The 20,226-nt window shown below is 38.5% G+C and overlaps 1 protein-coding gene across 2 annotated transcripts in view; it reads right to left on the reverse strand.

Annotated features, from left to right (window-relative positions):
* The window catches only part of Aff3 (AF4/FMR2 family member 3), a 548,149-nt gene that overhangs the window by 444,973 nt on the left and 82,950 nt on the right, over positions 1-20,226 (reverse strand). For both annotated transcript variants that reach the window (XM_042695394.1, XM_042695393.1), the window contains exons 2-4: positions 7,008-7,128; positions 5,357-5,669; positions 4,852-5,237 (exon numbers count right to left, since the gene is read on the reverse strand). In XM_042695394.1, coding sequence (XP_042551328.1) covers positions 4,852-5,237; positions 5,357-5,669; positions 7,008-7,128 — 820 coding nt within the window. The remainder of the gene's footprint in view (positions 1-4,851; positions 5,238-5,356; positions 5,670-7,007; positions 7,129-20,226) is intronic.

Raw genomic sequence — 20,226 nt, forward strand, 5'->3', positions numbered from 1 at the left:
CAACTAAGCTCTGGTTAGCAAGGCTTTCTTTGCCCTGCATTTCAAATGTGTTCCACTCCCAGACATCAGAATCCTTTGCTTTATAGCAGATTCAAATCAATTCTATTTATGGTATTAACAGAAAGCAACAATTAAAATACTGAAGTTTTGGAAAACTAGTGCTAAAATTAGTGCCAAACAAACTGATCACACAGCTACAAGAATCAAAGGTTCTACAAATTACAGGTTTTTTTTCCTTTTCTTTTGTTGTCACCTCTTTTTCCTGATAGGTAATTATATATTTTTCAATTCTAAAACTTTGAGGCTAATATGACACACCTTTCCAAACCCAAACCTATTAGTCTGACAATAATCCCTTATGCTGTGAGCCAAAGGCAGATCTGGAAGTTAACCATACTTAAGTTTCAGGGACCTCAATGCTCCAGAAGGAACCTAATGATGTGTTAACAGATATATGTTTTATTAAAATGCAATGTAAAACCTGTATCTAACCCTCCAGGCTAGCAGTCTCCAAGGTCTAGATCTGGAATTAGAAGTTAAAAGCCAAATGTGTGCAAGGAGGGGTGGAGGGAGAAGGGAGGGAGGGAAAGAAAATAATTTCACTTCTGTTGGAATAAAATATATTGTGCCCTGTCCTAGAATGTTCTAGAACACATGTTGCAGCCATTCATTAAGTCCCTTGTCTCTTGCCTAACAGCAGACATCTTTCCAAGTGGCACTCCAGGGTAGGCTCACTTAATGAGGGGTGGCGTCAAGAACAAGAGACTCAGCTATAACAACGAAAATATGTTTTTCATTAAACACAAAACTGAGCTGGGAAAAAAACCTAGCCAAGAGGCAGGTGTATCAGTGAAGGAATTCTCATGAGGCCTTTAACTTCCACATCAAATTGCACTGGATTTTTCTACACTAATTACCTATTACGGAAGACTGAAGAATTATAACAAATAATTTGCCACAGAAACAGAGCACAGATGTTGCAAGGGATAAAATGAGGGGTTTATGAAGTACAAAATCAGGCAGAAGAGATTCCAAATTTGCTGTTTTTAAAAATACCATACATTTTTTTCTACTACAAGAATGATGAAAGTGAAAGAATTTTCCGAGGTCTAGGAGGCCAGTTTTAAATTTAGTTTGGTCTATGAGTGAGAGAAATTGCAAACTAAAAGCTAAGTGCTAGAATCTAATTTATTCTATTCCTGCAGATAGATATCCTAAAGGCAGAAATCACAAATTCGTTGTTTAATGTCTCACATCACAGTGCATATAGTCCTTTTGAGAGAAATGTACTACCCAATGACAAGCAGCCACTTTTGAAAGCCCCTCCCCCTTGTTTTTATGTCATGGTTGCCTAATGCTTCCTTTTAGCCTCTAAATTCTCCACACCATAAGTCTTGCACTGCAACTTACATCCTAGAAAATGTAGCACATAACATAATTTTCTTCCAGCTCCTTTTCTCTATAAATTTCCTAGGAAAAAAACTTTTCCTACTGCACTGGAAAGATATTTTCATACTGGTGATGTCTATATTAAATACACACACACACACACACACACACACACACACCATGCACACGTTTCTGAAATTGTTTGCCACATTCAGTTATTTTACCTCTTCCCCCAAATAAAAGCGTCTTTTCAAAGAAAAATCTATTCCTAAAATTCTCCAATTTCTATGTTATGAATTCAGATTTTATATGAATGCTCTAAAATATGGAATTATATGCCTACAAAACGATATTGATGAGCTTCTCTTGGAATACAGAAAGACAAAAATGGAAAATAACAATAACAAAAAAAAAAACTTGGAGGTTTTTTTTGTGGGGAGGGGGAAGGGACTAAAACTGACAGGGATAATATTTGGGGCCTAAGCATAAATCAGACTTTTATTTCTACAATACTGGGCATATTATCCTAATAAGTATTTCAACATTCTAATTATAGTATTTTTCCTAATGTGCAAGGAATTTTGCTAAAATAAGAACTGCATGTCCCCTCTAATTTCACTCTATAAACAACACTTCTTGTCAGGGTTACCTCTCTTCTATTCATGCACAATTGGCCTCTCTGACATATTCAGGATGGAATGTGAGGAGAGCAGCAGGCTGGCTGGTTAATGCCACTGCATGTAGGAAAATGGAATCCTTGCTGTGTATAGTTTCTGTCACTGTTCCTCTCTATCTCTTATATTCTGTGATGACTAAATACTGGCACAAAGGTGTCATTCCCAATCTGGTGTCCTTTAAGGGAATCCTAACAATATCTTAGTTATTGATAACATATTCGACTGCCTCATGAAAACTGTGCAAATATCTGCATTACGCTATACTGGATATAAAAATGTTCATCTTTGCAGGCCAGGAATAGTGGCACATGACTACAAATTTCTGGGAGACAGAAAATTGCAGTCTACAGCCAGCCTAGGCAAAAAGTTGGTGAGGCTACCTCAGAGACAAAATAACAAAAAACAAAAACAAAAACTGAGGGTATGGCTCAACTGCTCTACCACTTACCTAGCATGTGTAAAGCCCTGAATTTAATCCTCAATACCATTACCAAAAAAAAAAAAAAATCATTGGAGTTTTTATCAACTTCACTGGATTCCAAAATGAATAGTTACCTAATAAATTTGAAGTTGTCTTGGTGGATTAAAAATAATTTTTAAAATTATTTTAAAATTAAAAATAATTTTAACTGGATCAGTTAGAATGAAAGTTGTAAGTAGACAGATATCTGAGAGTTTAAGTTGATCACCACTGTCCAATGATTAACTCCGCATTCTTACCAGTGAATGTCATTGATGAGAATGGTAAAATCAAAGAGCCTGACAAGTTCAGTTTTATAAGTATGTGTGTGTGTGCATGTGTGTGTGTGTGTGTGTGTGTGTGTGTATATATATATATATATATATATATATATATATGGTATCTAGGCATGTTTCCCTCTGATTTTTTAAAAATAAATGCCTACAGAGATTATATTGTGTTTCCATTAATTCCTAATGAGCATATTTTAGAATCTCTCATAAATGTGTAATGAAATAATCTACTGGTACACATGTCATTGAATTTCCTCATTAAAATCTGTGTAAACATCTCATGGAGTACATATCATCTCTAAGTGCAACATGGTCCCTGGGGAGTTCTGAGATGCTACAACAGAAATGCCTAAGCTCAGCTTTTTCAGAAAGGAAACAAAGAATGTCAAATCATTCTTTTCATTTGTTATTAAATCAAATTAAGAGCCAGTATGAGCCATTGGTGGCTCATACCTAGCTGCTTAGGAGGCTGAGATCTGAGAATCACAGTTTGAAGGCAGCCTAGGCAGAAAAGTCTGTCCTGATTTCAAGCCCCAGGATTAATACCAAAATAAATAAGTAAAGAAAGAAATAAACAAAATTAAATAATTAAAATTAAGATGCAAGGAATATTCTAGCCACACTGATATTGCATTTGCAAAGAAGAATTTATTTGCACTGTGCAAATTGACTCACACCTGTAATCTTGGCTACTTTGGAGAAAAAGTTTAATGTACAAGGAATGTGGTTAGAGACCAGCCTGAGCAAAAAGTTTAGGACACTCTCTATCTCAACTAAAGGCTGGGTGCAGTAGCATATACCCATCAACCCAAGGCAAAAGCTGATTACATTCCATCTCCACCAACAGTGAGTGTAATAGCACATACTTGTCCTCCTATTTATGATGGGAAGCAAAAGAGGAGAATTATGGTCCAAGCAACACTGGGCCTGCTCCTATGTCAAGCAAGAACCTATCAACAACAACAACCAACCAATCAAACATCCAAACATAGCAAGAAGGGCTAGAGGTGTCGACTCAAGCTGTAGAGCACCTGCCTACTAAGTACATAGTCCTGAGCTCAATATTGCCAAAAGGAAAAAAAAAAGAGAGAATATATAAAAAGTAAACACTTAACAGTGTCTAAGTACAATGTTTGAAAACTATTTTAGCTTATATATCTAATTTCACCAATTTGGAATATGGTATGAGCTGTGCTTCTTTACAAAATGTTTCATCCAGATTTACTGTTCAAGTATCTAGCCATTTCTGAATAAGCAATGTGCTTACTCAGAATTCTCATATTCAGTACATCCACTCCACACATTTTATAACACAACCAGTGAATATATTAAAATCAAAATGCAAACCAAAAAATATGAACCATGCTATAAAGAATATGAATCATCACCATGCTCAGATATCAATTAACTTAAGACCATTTCATCTGACAAGGAGGATGCAGGTAAAAATTCTGATTAATATCAATAAATATAGATGATAAATATTATAATATGGATGAGAATCTGATATATTTGAATATATGCACCATTTTCAATATTAAGTAACTTAAGTAAGTACTTTAAGAGTTACGATGAAATTTCCTTTATAAAATTTACCTTGAAATTTTAAAAACTCATAAAAAGGTTGAGTTTTATGTAGAACTCATCTAGGTAAAATTTTACCCCTTGGAGTGCTAAATTACTTTGAAGTGCTTTTATTTCTGGTATACAATATCAGATATCACTATCTTATTCACAAAAAATCCTTGAACTATTTTGAAGGAAGCATCCCTTCCCTAAGTCATACATACATGCATGCCTTCACAAATGTACACATGTGTACACATTCCAATTATAATAAACTTGAGATTTAAGAAACACAATTCATATTTATCTTCCCATTTGAGGAAGTTTACCACGTTTTACACATGAAGTTTTACCACATAAAGTCAGTCACATCACTGAAACAAAAATATGTGGAAATGCAATTTTCAAAGTGAAGCAGTTGGATCATTTCTTAGTTGCACAAAAATGACAGTGAGAAAAGACTTACCTCTCCTTGTTTGGGGATGTTGAATTTGGAAAGCTTGGTCTTAGCTCTAGCTGACTCTGACTTAGTGACTGGGCCCCCCCTGTAGGATGTACAGTGCACACCAGATTCTGTAGAGGACTTCAGCTTAGGAGACTCATCAGGAGCCTGGTCTTGACCATCCATTGGTCGTACATATGCAGTTGGTTTTTGCTGGACCAGACTAGGTTTTGAAGCCAATGACGGAGGAAAGTTCTGAACACAATGTCCACTGCTGTTGTGCTTAGCTGCCATCGCAGGTGGCCTTTCCTGGGTCTGAAGCCCCATCTCCACATTACACACTTGTTTGGCCCGTGATTGCTGTCTGCCAACACCATCTCCAAGCAAGGTTCTAAGAGAGCCTTGTGGTGCTGTATGGGGAGAAGAGAAAAAGAAGAGTGAGGGACTTAACATACAATGGTTAGGTTTGTTATCATTGTTCTGGAAGGTAGTATATCTGTTCAAAGCCAGCAACCTGTGCTCTGCCTACCTGCTCTCTGTTGGCCATCAGAGGATGGGTGCCCAGCCTTTTGCCAGCTCATGGTTCCTCTCTTACTTTGCTGCACAGGGACAGCTGCTGGTGTGGAAGATGTGGTACTACACACAGATGAGGGCTGGCTTTGGGCTCTTGAGTCTGCCACAAAATGTTCATCAATCTTGTTCGCAGGAGTCTGAGTCACCCCAGGTTTGGGGACACCAACAAGATGACTCTGATTGGATCTATCCGTTAAAAAGTCTTTCATTTCATCATAATTGCCTAAAGTATTCTGAATCCGGTTCGAGAGCTCATCCCCCTTGTTAGTCTGGAGAAAGAAAAACATATCCATGCTATTGTTAGAAACAACAAAAACAGAAAGTAATGGACAGGTGCCTTGACAATCACAGAACCCAGGCTGACTCACTCAAAAGGAGAGCTGAGAGATGAAATCACAATCCTTACGGTGTCTGATGATATCCCATCAGCACTCAGCATGGCTACAGACCTGGAAACTTGTAAGGAACAGCCTTCGGCATTGTTGAAGCTGTCCTTTGTGTTGTAGTTTATAGATTACCCAGATATCAAAACATTAACTACTTCAACTTTGTTCTATAGTACATCTTTCCAGGATTGGATTATCTTTTGTTTTCCATATTCCCACTGGAAATTTACTTTGCAAATTCAGATTTGGCTCAGAATTGGTCTTCCTCCAATTTCTAAATAAGTAATTACTGCTACCAGAATGACAGGCAAGAAATATCAGGAAAACATGACTTCAAAGACTGCTTTGTTTGTCCCTCCCCCACAGTATAACCCCTGTTTTCACTGTATTTGATGTTGGTATAATTTGTGGAGGGGAAGGGAAAAAACAAATTGCTTAAATAGGGATACAGGTGGACCCATTGCAACAATGAGATGTACAAGACGTTAGGTCGAAAAACAAACTTTACAATTTTGGGGAGGGGGGGAGGGGGTAGTAGGGTGGGGAGATGGGAAGGGATGGGAAGGGGAAACAAAGGAGGAGGCAAAATGCTTGATAAGAAACGTACTCATTACCTTGCCCATGTAATTGTAACCACTCTATATGGTATTTTCACACACAAAAAAAAAGATACATGGAGCTAAATGGGCAAGAATCTACCAATATGAACAATCCATAGCTCCATGAATCATTTTAGAAGAGAGGTTATATATTTGACCTTTGGTAAAAATGAGAATTTGAATATTTCTTTTCATTAGCCCTGATTCTTGTAAATGTCAAATATGTAACCCATCCTCTGTTTTGAATAGTGTTTGTTTCCTAAGATCTTAGAAAACATAACAAATGGCACAGACTTTGAATTACCAATGCAAAGGTACAATGTATATCATCAATAAAAATCACAACAATTAAAGTCTGTATGATTGATAAAAACCACAGCAAGTGGTTCTCAATATTAAATAAATTCACATTTTATTGAAGGAGCCAACAGATGTATGAATTCAAAACCAAGAGTGGAGAAGGAGGGGATTACACTACACTTGGTAGCCAAGCTTTCTTTTCCCTAGTTTGTATAGGCAGAGAGAACTAACTGGGGTTTTCTCAGTCAACTTCTCCAGTCAAGACAGCCATCCACAGAGAATTTATGGTAGGGGCAAAGATGAACAACTTCGTATACACTACCTTGTAGGGCTCACTGAAGAGAGAGTAACTGGAATTAAACGTGCCACCATCCTGTTGCGTTTCTTGGTTTCTTCTCTCTCGTTCTTTCCTCCGTAATGCATTCCTATCTGGTTCATAGACACTGTATCAGGAGAAAGAAAAGAGAACAAACCAAAAAATTAAAGAGTAATGACCAAGGTATCATGTAGTTGACTGCAGAACTCTAGTTCATGAACAAATGGCAATGAGAACAGAACATGGATAAGATTAAAGCCAGTCTAATCATACCACATGAGCTTAGGATCTGATATAATTACAATCTTCAGGAGGGAAATCCTTAGGACAAGTTCTAACCAAAATGAAATTCCTCTGATATGTGAAAGAGCAACTACCTAAGTACCTCTGACTGGAAAAGACTGAGTGATCAAAAGGCCAACGGTAATTGCAGCAGGTGTAATAGGAATTATGAGCATATTTCCTCTATGATATCGTCTCTGAATAATGTATGGGAATATTCCTGTTTGGGATTTTTTTGGGGGGTGGGCTTGGGGAGTATGGCTCCATTCTACAGTGATTCTTTCATTAACTAGCTCCCTAAAGAGCTGTTGAAACTTCATGCTGCAATGATTTTTGCAGTTTTAAGCCATCTTCTGATCACTGTTAATCAGTCAAGTCGTTAAATGATTCCTGAATCAATTCCTCCTTCTGATATATTTGACTCACTCATCCTCCTAACTATGAAAAATGTGCCAGGAGGAAGAGGAGCAGGCGACAAAAGGGAGAGAATGGAAATTGAATTATGCCGTGGCATCAAGGAACTCAGCCTTTTGGTTGAAGAAAATTAATATCTATTCTTCTAAAATACAATTATGAAGTGGCCAGATACCAGACAACTGGAATAACTAAGGAAGAAATAAAATCTGCCTGCCCCCCTAATAGGGAGAAAAATACAGGACTAATTCAACAAATGAGACAAGGAAGTGATATGCTTACTGACAGAAGGTAACACTTTTTATGTTGTTTCATATTTGGCTCACTGGATAAAGAAATTTGATCATATGTCCTTCAAAATCGGCACTGTCCTCATTTCTGGGCAGAAGCATTTAATATAAATGACCTTGTCACCATTTTCCTTAGAGCTCCCACTTGGACTAATGGGCAGATGGCTGAGCCAGGAGTCAGGACACTTCCCTATTAATTGAAGCTGTCCCCTAACCAGAGACCAGATGACAGAAAACTCAACCTCTATAGCCTCTGTCTTCATTATAAAGCAGGGATGCCTTATAGGATGGCTATAAAGTCTAAACATGAAAGTCATTTATAAAAGAACTTTGGAACAATTGTAGGGGCTTGAAACCCAATGCAACTACTTAAAATATAATTAATAATAAAAGAAACTGTGGGTTCAAAGGAATTTTATGAAAATAATGATATTTTTAAAGCCAATAGCTACCTATAGTTAAAAAAAGATAATATTTGTGTGATATAGCTGTGGAGAATACAAAAATACAGTCATAAAATAAATATTGCTTATCCTAGCATTGCCTGTGTGGCCAGAACATATTTTAAATCTACTGTCTACCTGGTGACACTAAGCATGCTTCTGGCAAAGCTGTTCCAGGCCCTAAGGCATTTAATTTAAATTTAAAATTAGGGAATGTTAAAATATCCAGAACAAGGAGTCTATTAGCATTTTAATTCATTCTTAGTACATTACCCAACGTTATTAGGTTTGGGAAACCAACCAGTGTCCTTCATACAAAGGAAACTGCAGCCTCTAGACTCTTCTGTAAACTGAGAGGCTTATAGCTCAAGTCACAGTCACTTTCAGTCACTTCTATGGTGACAGTGAAGAGCAAAGATAAGGGGCAGATGGAAATGACAATCTCATCTACAGAACCAGGGCTTTCCTGTCCTTCTGGTGAACATTATTCCCATGAATCTCTATCTCTTATGAACATCCATGGATTCCAAATGGAGACAATTCTAAAGACAAATGACTCATGCTATGGACAGGTACAAAGGTTTTAATCAATAGGGAAATGATGATTTCATTATGAACAACTCACTTTTAGACCAATGTCGGCATTTGCAATCAAAACAATCGTAAGCTTGTACTGCATGCATGAGAACTTTCTTCCTCTCCAGCATGAACAACAACCATCACACACAGACATCCACACACATGCTGGCCATCTTTGGATGAGTCAAGCCACGAAGCACACAAGACTGGTATGATACATGAACGGCCTTATGGAAAAGCAGACGATTGTTGGGCTTCTGAGGAGCCCCCCATGCCCTGTATAATACCTCCTGCATCTGCTGGCTGATGACTGAAATTCCACAACTAGGGAGTCATTCCTCTGGCTTAAGATGTCTTCACCCCTGTAAAAATATAGACACCACAAGCAGAGAAAACACTTGAATCCTGACCAGCCTCCATTTGGTTTCTTAATGAGTGTTACATGTTTGTCAGCATTCTTTCCAAAGGCCAAGAGAAAAGGATATAAGGACACCAAGATCCAAAGAGGAGAAGCAACAAAGAAGCAAGGACAGGGACAGAATATAGCAATGAAAAAATGATAAATTATTTTTCAATGAGGTTTAAATGTAAAAAAGACAATAGGACAAATACCAACTATTATTTAGCAGTTAAGATACGAATATGTTTCCACAATCTGGAGTAAAAAGGATCATGTCATAATTTGGAAATGCTAGAGTTAGTGGGAAGCTGTTCCTTTTTATTAAACTGCTTTATTTCTGACCTCTCTGAGCTTAAAGATGTCTTCAAGTTCTCCACCTTGCAGTTTGAAGATAGATAAAGTTCTCAAGTAAGGCTCTGCCTACATAACCAACCCATGGCTGGCTTCTAACATTGATTAGTAGAGAGTATCCTCAGGACCATGTCCGTGGAATCTAGTAACAGAAGTGTACTTGCCAGCTTTTGCAGTACACCATGAGGCTTTTTGTCATTCCTCCACACTAGGAGAAGCAAGATGACCCCAGATATAATTGTCCCTACTGCTTCAAAGGAGAGTAAAGAAAACACAAGAAGAAAAGCTTTGTTTCTTCCCTGCTTCTTGGTGTCTCTGTCCTTTCTCCACAGGGAGCTCGGCAACCTCCAATGAACACTGAGCCCTTCCCAAAGGTAACCCACCCACTCCTTGACCTTAACTGGATAAGTGCACAACCCCCATGTGCCACTTCAGGCCACTGGAGCTAATATACCACCTGCCTAAAGCAAATATTGTAAGAGAAAGACAGGACTTCCCACTCCCCATCTCTCCCTGAGTGCCTGTACTTTCACCATTGCCCCAACACTATGTGTTTAGGTGAGGAAAGCTGCTGGTGGACAGTGAGTCCACTGCCCCACTAAGTACGAGTAGAATTTGTGTAGGTGCTCACAAGCCCATAGAGCACATTCCTTTTCATCTCTCCTCTGTCTTTTGACAATGCAAAGACCCTCTTTCCTGATATACTAGAAATTGGCTCAGCTTTCCTGAGGATAACTGACTTAAATTCAGAGAATTCTAATCCCTGGAAGGCAAATGTATAAGTTAAATCAGGTAAGTGCCAAGTATTATGAGCTGTGTATCTTTGTTACCAGAAGATGGTACTTTCTCTGTCATCCATAAAGATTTTTCCTATTTCTGTAAAAAATGTAAGAATCACATTCCTCAAATGTATATAACCAAATGGATTTATTTTACATGGAAGTAGACGTAGTCAACTGCTACAATATTATTATTTATTGCAGATAACTTACATTCACAGAATTCCCAAATCAACTCATTTTACAAGACGTGAGTTTTAACAGAGTAACTAAAAATTGCACTAAAACATTTCTTATCCTTTTCCATGTATTTGCTTTTAATCCATAAGTTGGAGTTTCTTATAGGGGTTAATCAAAAGCCAATTAGGGTAGCTGAGGAGGAACGAATGTCTAAATATGAAATTATTATCATTTCCAAAATTAAACCATCCTTAATCATATGGTGACAACATAAAACTAAATAATAATATCTGCAAGATGTTAGGAAGTAGAAAATCCTCCCATGCTTCTTGATTGGGAGGATTAACATCATGAAAATGGCAATACTACCAAAGGCTATCTACAAATTCAATGTGATACCCATCAATATTTCAACCTCTTTCTTCAATGAAATAGAAGAAGCAATCCAAAATTTCATATGGAACAATAAAAGACCCAAATAGCAAAAAGAATCCTTAGCAGAAAGAACAATGCTGGAGGAATATCAATACCAGATTTCAAACTCTACTGCAAAGCCATAGTAATCAAAATAACTTGGTACTGGCACAAGAACAGACCTGAGGACCAATGGAATAGAACTGAAGACCCAGAAATGAGCCCACAGACTGATAGCCACCAAATCTTCGATAAGGGAGCTAGAAAAAGTAAAATGAAAGAAAGGCAGCCTCTTCAGTAAATGGTGCTGGCAAAATTGGTTAATCACTTGTAGAAAACTAAAGCTAGATCCTTATATATCACCCTGCACCAGAATCAACTCCAAATGGATCAAAGACCTCAATGTCAAAGCAGACACCCTGAAAACATTACAGGGAATAGGAGAAACTCTAGGTCTCCTTGGCACAGGCTGAAATTTTCTTAATAAAGACTCAGAAACACAACAAATCAAAGAAGGGTTCGACAAATGGGATTGCTTGAAACTTCAGAGCTTCTGTATGGCAAAGGACATAGCTAGCAAGATCAATAGAAAGCCCACAGATTGGGAGAAGATCTTCACTAGCCATACAATGGACAAGGGTCTCATATCTAAAATATACTTAGAACTCAAAAAAACTAAATCCCTCAACAACAAATCCTCAAAGAAACAACTGCCCAATTAGTAAGTGGGCTAAAGACTTAAAGAGAAACTTCTCTGAAGAGGAAATAAGAATGGCCAATAGACACATGAAGAAATGCTCAACTTCTCTAGCTATAAAAGAAATGCAAATCAAAACAACATTGAGATTCCACCTCAACCCAATTAGAATGGCTAAAATCAAGAACTCTAATAACAACAGATGCTGGAGGGAATGTGGACATAAGGGAATCTTACTGCATTGTTGGTGGGAGTGTAAACTTGTTCAACCACTTTGGAAAGCAATATAGAGGTTCCTCAAAAAGCTCCACATAGAGTTCCCCTGTGACCCAGCATTCCCACTTTTGGGCATTTACGCAAGTGATCACAAACAAGACCATAGTACAGCTACCAGCACAACTATGTTTATCACAGCATTATTTACCATAGCTAAGATATGGAACCAACCCAGATGCCTCTCAGTAGATGAATGGATCAAGAAAATGTGGTGTATATAGAGAGAGAGTAGAATTTTATGCCTCCATTAGAAAGAATGACATTGCCCCATTTGTTAGGAAAAGGAAAGACTTAGAAAAAAAATATATTAAGTGAAATAAGCCAGGCCCAAAGAAACATAGGTCCCATGGTTTCCCCCATTTGTAATAACTAGTATAAGTCTAGGACAAGCAGAAAAGGTCAAAAGCTATGTACATATGAACATATAAGATGATGTCAAATGAAATATACCCCAAGATAGGGACACAACTTGTTTTTTCTTTCTTTCTATTGTTTTTAACATATTTAAAATGCACTATGTAATTTTTTGGTTTCTTTTGTATGTTCTTTCCCCATGGCATAACCCCTATTTTCACTGTATTTGATGTCAGTGCCCTGCATCTTGTATATACATTTTGCTAATTTGGGGAGGGGAAGAGAAATAACAAAATCCTGAAATAAGGATGACCCATTGTAACAATGAGATGTACAAAATATTGAAAACAAACTTTACAACTTGGAGGGGGAGGGGGAAGTTAGGGAGGTGGGGAGAGTAGGGATGGTAGGGAAAAAACCAAGGAGGAGGTAACAATGCTCAATAGGAAATGTACTCACTACCTTACTCATGTAACTATAACCCCTCTGTACACTATTTTTACAATAAAAACATTAAAAAGGAAAAAAATAATATCTGCTAGCCTGGTGGGTTCTTCCTCCCATTGAGCTCAAAAAATTTTATCTATATGTCCCTAAAGTATTCTTGCATGTCCATTGAAGAAGGATAGATTTTGAATATTATTACTAGGTCAACTTTTAAAAAAATCAAAGAACTGCCAAGACATTGGTGGCTTATAACTTATAACTATTCTGCAGGCTGAGATCTAAGGATCATAGTTTGAATCCAGCCTGCACTTCTTATCACTAATTAACCAGCAAACAGCTGAAAGTAGAGGTGTGGCTGAAATAGTACAGCACCAGGCCTGAGTGGGAAAATATCAAGCAAGAGTTATTCAAACACACACACACACATCCCTTAGGATAATAATTTGACCACAAAAACCGTGCCAAAAATAAGACATGTAGAAGGAGCAGTAATGTTTAACGTACTTTCCTCATTTCTACCCAGAGAACAGGACTTTCCCACAAGCCATGAGGTGACCACACTTCCTAAACTCTAATGTTTACAAGTTCAGGAGTAATAAACAGTGTACATGAGCCCACAGAGGCAGAACAGGTCAAATGAAACAAAGAACAGCTATTTCCCACTAAGAAAGAACAATGAAACAAATTATAAATAAAAGTGCCATTTGTTGTAACTCTTTACAGCCCTGAACAACTAAAGAAAATTCTATCTCTTTCCACAACACATATAAAGCATAGCCATGTAACCTACAACTGTGGTACAGAGGACAAATCAGCAAATAAATTATAGATTCTGCATTAAGCTGCTAGCACTGATGGTATCACCATTTTCATCAAATGCAGCCCATTCATTGGCCTGTTCCAATCTCTCTCCAGAATCTCCTGCAGGAAAAGATGCTGGAGTTTGCACAACCTACCCCTCCATCTGAGGCCCAACATGACCCAGCGGACCCAGTTGGCCAGAAAAAAAACTGCCTTTTTCCCTTCCTCCCTCCCTCCTGTGCTCATCCATGTGCTGCCCATGGCATATGAGTGCTTACTCCAAACAAGCTACATTTCCTATGAAAGAAACTTTGAGCCAATTGTACTTCTTGACTGGAGGCATGTACATATTTTGTTAAAAAAGACTTTTCTCCTTTCTGATATGTCTCCAGAGCTGGGGATCTGCTTTAGGCTTTAGTCCACTTTCTGTTGAGTCCACTTTCTGTTGATATAACAAAATGCCTGAGGCTAAGCTATTTATGAAGACAAAGGTTTTTTTTTGTTTTATTTTGTTTTGTTTTGTTTTATACCAAACAGTATTGGAGGCTATAAGTTCAATAGCTGGTGGTTCCAGCTGTTTGGCCCATAGTAAACCATTTTTCGGCCTCATTACAACATGAAGGATGGCATTACCATGAGGGTACATGTAAAAGAGAAGGAGCAGTCACATGGTGAGACAGAGAACCAGAGAGATTCATGGGTCAGAATCACTGATTTTGGCACAACTCACCCTGGAAATCAACCAGAGTTCCATGAACTATATTGACTCCTTTCTATAGCAGTGTCCCCAATCATATAATCACTTTATATTAGGCCTGACTTTTATTTAAAAGTTCTTCCTCCCCACATCACAACACTTGTGACCAAGTTTACAGCACATAAATCTTTGAGGAAAACACTCTAACTTTCTCCAATCTACTGCAGAGTTTAAGTAACATGGTGACTTTAAATGAAAATGAACATTCCTCCTATCTTTCAGAGAAAGCTATCATGGTTTCCATGTTTTGAAAATATGGACTAAAATACAATTCAGTTTTAGTCCCAAAGCATTTCCTGAATTTGTGAGCCACATATTGGGGAAATAATCCGGGCAGTGACCCACCTTATCCTGTAACCAAAGCTAGGAGTCTAGAGGGAGGAGAAGAGACAGGGAAAAAGAGGTCCATTCATAAACAAACAACATATAAGCACCACATTTTCAGGATTCTGGCAGAAAAGAACATAGGGAAACAGAATGGTCTCTGACAGATCAGCTTTAAACAAGGTCTTAAGAAAAAAGAAGCTAAGAAGGTTGAAAGGTGTAAGATATAGCCTACTAAGTGGCCTTTGACAGTATGCAGAGGAAACGAACTCTGCTCTCTCCTGACCACTATACTTTAACATACTGCAATTCTACATTCAGAGTTTTTGTGTCCTTAGTTTGCCCAAAATAGTCTGTCACTGCTGCTTCCCCCTCAATAAGTTCATCTAATCCCTTCCTGAAAACAGATTTGAAATGAATAAGTGCAGAGTAGGAACAGAAAAACACTCTTTCCTTCTTTACTTCTCATCAGGACTGGCCCTGAACAGCCCCGCCACAGAGACTACCATTTATCCAGACACTTTTGAGTCCCTGGGGCACTATGAGGGCAAACAGGAAAAAGAAAAACAAGGTGTGAGAAGAACACTCCCCAGAAACACTCCTGCTCTCCAGAGCAGCAACATCAGCAACTGTGTCCAATTAAGCTAACAATCAAACACTACAAAATTATAACAATTGTTTTAATTTAATGAGTCAAACTAATTAGTATCTGTTGTTATCTATAAAGCAAATGATAGAAGCTCATGAATCCTTTCTGAAATTAGAGCAAAACAAGACTGTTAAAAGCACACTTGCAAATTCCCTGTTTATTCTGCAAACAGGGTTGATGGCCAAAAGGCAAAAAGATAGTTGGGATTGAGCAGGTGATAGAAACAACTCAAAAAAAGAAGACAAAATTGGCATTAGAACCCACTGAAAAGGCATGAGTCCTAATAGCAGTCCTTCATGGCCCTGAGTTGCTGTGGATATGATGGCAGAGGAGGGGAGTGAGCAAAGGGCTGGTTATGCTCGTGCTAGTGCTGCTGGTGGTGGTGCATGAGGGTGGTGAGAATAGTGATAATGGTATGATAGTGGTAGTGTAGATGGTAACAGCAATGATGAGTGTGATAGTAGTGTTACGGTGATTGTGATGGCAAGCTGGGGCTAGTACTAATGGTGGTAGTGGTTTTAAGGTTTTAAGGTACTGGTGGTAAGATGCTGATAGTGTGGATACTAATGGTGAAGGTGATAGTAGCCATAATGATAATGGTGCTAAGAGTAGTTGGTGACGGTAGTGGTTAAAAACCTACTGAAGAGTTAAAAACCAGTCAACAGTGTATATGATAGATTCTTAAATTGTGAAAAGTATTACTATGGCACAGCTCACTTAAAAATCACTGGAACATTCTTTTTAGTGAAACAATTTCAGACCTGTGCCCCAATACCACAGCACTGCTGGGCTTGCCATAGGCTTTGTAAGGGTGCCCCCAGACTGTGGATTATTTCTGCCATGGATTCTTCCTAAAGATCAGTCTGACCTTTTAGTTGTTTGTCTGGCCACAAAGGTTATGTCCATCTTAATCCAATCTTGAAGACATCCTGTAAGAACATATCTACTCTTCCAGAATAGAAATGAGCTTGAGGCCATTACATGCATGCCACAATCACTTCTGTACCATAACTTTTAGAAAATTATTATATGAAAAGACTCAAAAAATTTTTAAAAATCCCTGAATGTAGGTCACTAATACCCCCCAAAATTTTGGATGATTTATGTCATCTAAGACCCCTTCCACAGCCTACAATAAATTTGTTAATATCAACAGCTATTGTACATAAAATTTACATTACTTATTTTAATAATTTTGAAAAAGGCCATAAGGCATTATCTCTACTTCCTAGTGCAAAAAAACAGGAAGCTCCGAGGATAACAAACTTGTCCAAATCCCACAGACAGCATGTGACATCTCTTCAATTTGAAGCCAGGCACATTGGCACCAGACATAGAATTATCAGACTCTGATGTACTTTTGCCCCTGGGAACAGCCATCCCCAGTAAGCTTTGACAAATGGTGCTCCCACCCTGTGTGAGTAAGGGCTGGGAAGAAAGGGGTTAATTTTAAGGTCATGACTATTTCAGTTCTTTCTTTAATACTTGCTAGGCCTCCTTGGTTGGTACACATCCTTTTTATTTTTTTGTCGGTTGTGGGGCTTGAACTCTGAGCTTGGGCACTGTCCCTGCGCTCTTCAGCTCAAGGCAAGCACTCTACCATTTGAGCCACAGTTCCACTTCTGGTTTTCTAATGGTTTATTAGTGATTTGTTAGAGATAAGAGTCTCACGGACTTTCCTGCCTAGGCTGGCTTTGAACCATGATCCTCAGATCTCAGTGTCTTGAGTAGCTAGGATTACAGGCATGAGCCACCCGTGCATGGCCACATCCATTTTAAGAATTCTTCTAACCTATAAAATAAAGCTAGGATACCTACTATGAATAAGACAGTACTAGAAGTGAACTAATATCCAATCCTTAAACTTTTCCAACATATTTCAGGAACTATAATCTAAATCAATTTCCCCATTTTACCCATTATTAAGTGTGTAATTTCTTAAATATTACAGAATATCATAAGTGCATTTATAAAAGAACTAGTATAGACATGTGCTTGCTACCAGGTATTAACCCTTACCAGAATTTTACTAATCATTTATTGGGTCCCAACTCAATTTGTAATCTGGAAATAATGACTGTTTCAAATCTTTCTCGTAAATATCCCCCGGTGAGTTTTTAGAGAGAGATGACAGAAAAATGACAGTTTTGCATTTCCAAGGGTTAAATGTTTTTCCTGAGGGACCCTAAGTCTTGGTGTCATAAGGGTCTAATAGAATTGTTCTGTGATAAACCACTAATCCGTATGGCAACCAGCTTTCAAAGAAGCTTTCCATACAGTAGAAACAGTAGAAGTTAATTTAAGTTTCTTAACAGGACCCTTTTTCTTTACAATATAAAAGTGCCTTGGGATGAAGCAATTACTCTGATTTACCATCTCCTCCTCGGTAGAATATAAAGATGCAGCACAGCTCACAAAAGCAGTAACTTAACCAAATGAGACCCACTTGCAAAGTCCCTACTATGCTATTTCCAAGAGTTCACTTTCCAGCAGCAGTGAAGAGCCATCATTAATCATAGGTGCCAGCCAAGAGAAGATGTTTGCTCCCAGGGCTTTTCATGTTAGAGACAATAAATTATTTTTCCTCCACCAAATGCTCAGTTAAATTTCATTTTCATTTTCACTTTACAACACCAGTTTCAAAACTTCAGCTCCTAGGAATTTCAAAACCACCAACAGAATGCATCGTATTTTACTGCATATCTATGAGGGTTTTCTATATACTCACAATAGTGACCATTCAGGGCCACAGGTTGGTGGCTTAAGTCAGAGGGGAGAGGTTGGCCAACTCCTTTCAACTAATTTCCTGACTCTTCAGGTGGATCAGATTCCTAGTGCTGATCTTAAGTCTCAGATATTAAAGAATGGCTCATAATCTTCCAAAGCAAAATCCTCAGCCTTCCCTCCCAGATTCACTAATAAGATATACTAACTAAACCAATTAGAGTCTCTGATAAGGAGTAAGAATAAGCCTTGGGGGCTGGGAATGTGGCTCAGTGGTAGAGCGCTTGCCTTGCATGCTCAAGACCCTGGGTTCGATTCCTCAGCACCACATAAGCAAAAAGAAAAAAGCCGGAAGTGGCACTGTGGCTCAAGTGGTAGAGCGCTAGCCTTGAGCTGAAGAGCTGAGGGACAGCGCCCAGGCACAGAGTTCAGGTCCCACTACCGGACCCAAAAAAAAAAAAAAAAGAATAAGCCTTGGTTGCTTTTCTTTGATGAACTGAATTCATTTTTTACCAGTGAGGTACAGAAGTAGTCATAGGACAGAACAAAAATAAATACAGCTGAATTAACCAAAGGTAGAATTAGAAGGATATGCATGGATCCAAATGCCTTCTGATATGCCATCAACTTAATAGGCCAAGGAGTTGCCCTTCTATATAGGCAACACAGTAAAAACTGCTAGAGCAAACTAAGTTACCTGAGAGGTAAAGAAACCTTGTACTAAAGATAAGAACCATCTAGTTTGTTACAGGGTAGTTCATCAATTTAGTTAGAAGTCTTGAGGGTCTATGGTAAAAATTCTCAGTACTTGAAAATGAACACAGAAGATTGTCCCCCTCCTCCCACAGCTCCGAGCTTGCTAGGCACAATAGCTCATGCTCATAATCCCAGTTTCTCAGGAAACAGCTCCTAGGATGACCGTGGTTGGAAGCCACTCTGGCAAAAAGTCTGTGAGATTCTCATCTCAATCAAAAAAAAGCTGGATGTGGTAGCAAACACCCTTCATTCCAGCTACATAGGAAGTATAAGTAGGAGGATCAAGGTCTTGGCTGAACTGAGCGAAAGGGAAGGAAAGGGAAGGGGGGGGGAGGGAAAGGTAGGAAAGAAGAGGGAAGGAGAAGGAGAGGGGAGGGGAAGAGGCTGGAGTATGGTGGTTCAAGGGGTTGAGCATCTGGTTTGCAAGCACAAGGCCCTGAGTTCAAACCTCAAGGTAATGCCAAACTTAAATTTAAAAAAAAAAAAAAAAAAGCAATCACCTTAAAGGAGGAGTCTCTGTGTTCACCATGGAAGCAGGACTGGGGTAAGAGATCAGGAGCTCAGTTTCTTGGTTAAAGAGCAGGCAGATGCTTCCTTCACTTCCTTCACTTCCTGCTGCTGCCTTCCCTACCTCAACTGTCCCCTTAAACTTCACACCTCAATCCCACCTCCTCCCCTGGAGGAGCTCTCTCCTTCCACTCTGCAGCCTATCTGCCACCCCCAGCTATTAGGTACCAATTCCTCTTGCCAACTCAGTATCTTTATTTCTGCTAGTTTTCAGAGATTGAAAACAAACTTGTTGGAGGTCCAAATTTTTCTCCTCCATATGCTTCCTCATGCTGTATCACCCTCAACAGGCCAAATCAATGGCACTCTCTATTCCCAGACTCAAAACTCCCAAAGCTCTGAGCTAAGTAAATATATTCTCTTTATAAAGTTAGTTGCCCCAAGTATTTTCATGAAAAAAGGAAAGTTGACAACTACAACATTAAAGCTGAACAGTAGTTTGATCATGACCTCAGAGCTAAGTCCCAACTTAGAAGCCATGGCCTCTGAGCCAGGTCTTGGTTTAGGGATACTTTTTCCTCAAAAACATTTCCCAGTTATATCCCAGGGCCTATATAACATGTCCTATAAAGAACTCATCATGCCTCTCATGCCAATTATCCAAATCTACCATTAAACTGTCAATCTCTAAGAAGAATGTGTATGTTTACTTTCTACAAAGGCATATCTTCAGCTTCACAATTGCCTAACACCGTGGGCAAGGAAAAAACTTCACTTTGGCTATAAAAGTCCATAGGAAGT

This window comes from Dipodomys spectabilis, unplaced genomic scaffold (genome assembly GCF_019054845.1).
Source record: "Dipodomys spectabilis isolate Male_0828 unplaced genomic scaffold, ASM1905484v1 ptg000187l, whole genome shotgun sequence".
Classification (NCBI taxonomy): domain Eukaryota; kingdom Metazoa; phylum Chordata; class Mammalia; order Rodentia; family Heteromyidae; genus Dipodomys; species Dipodomys spectabilis.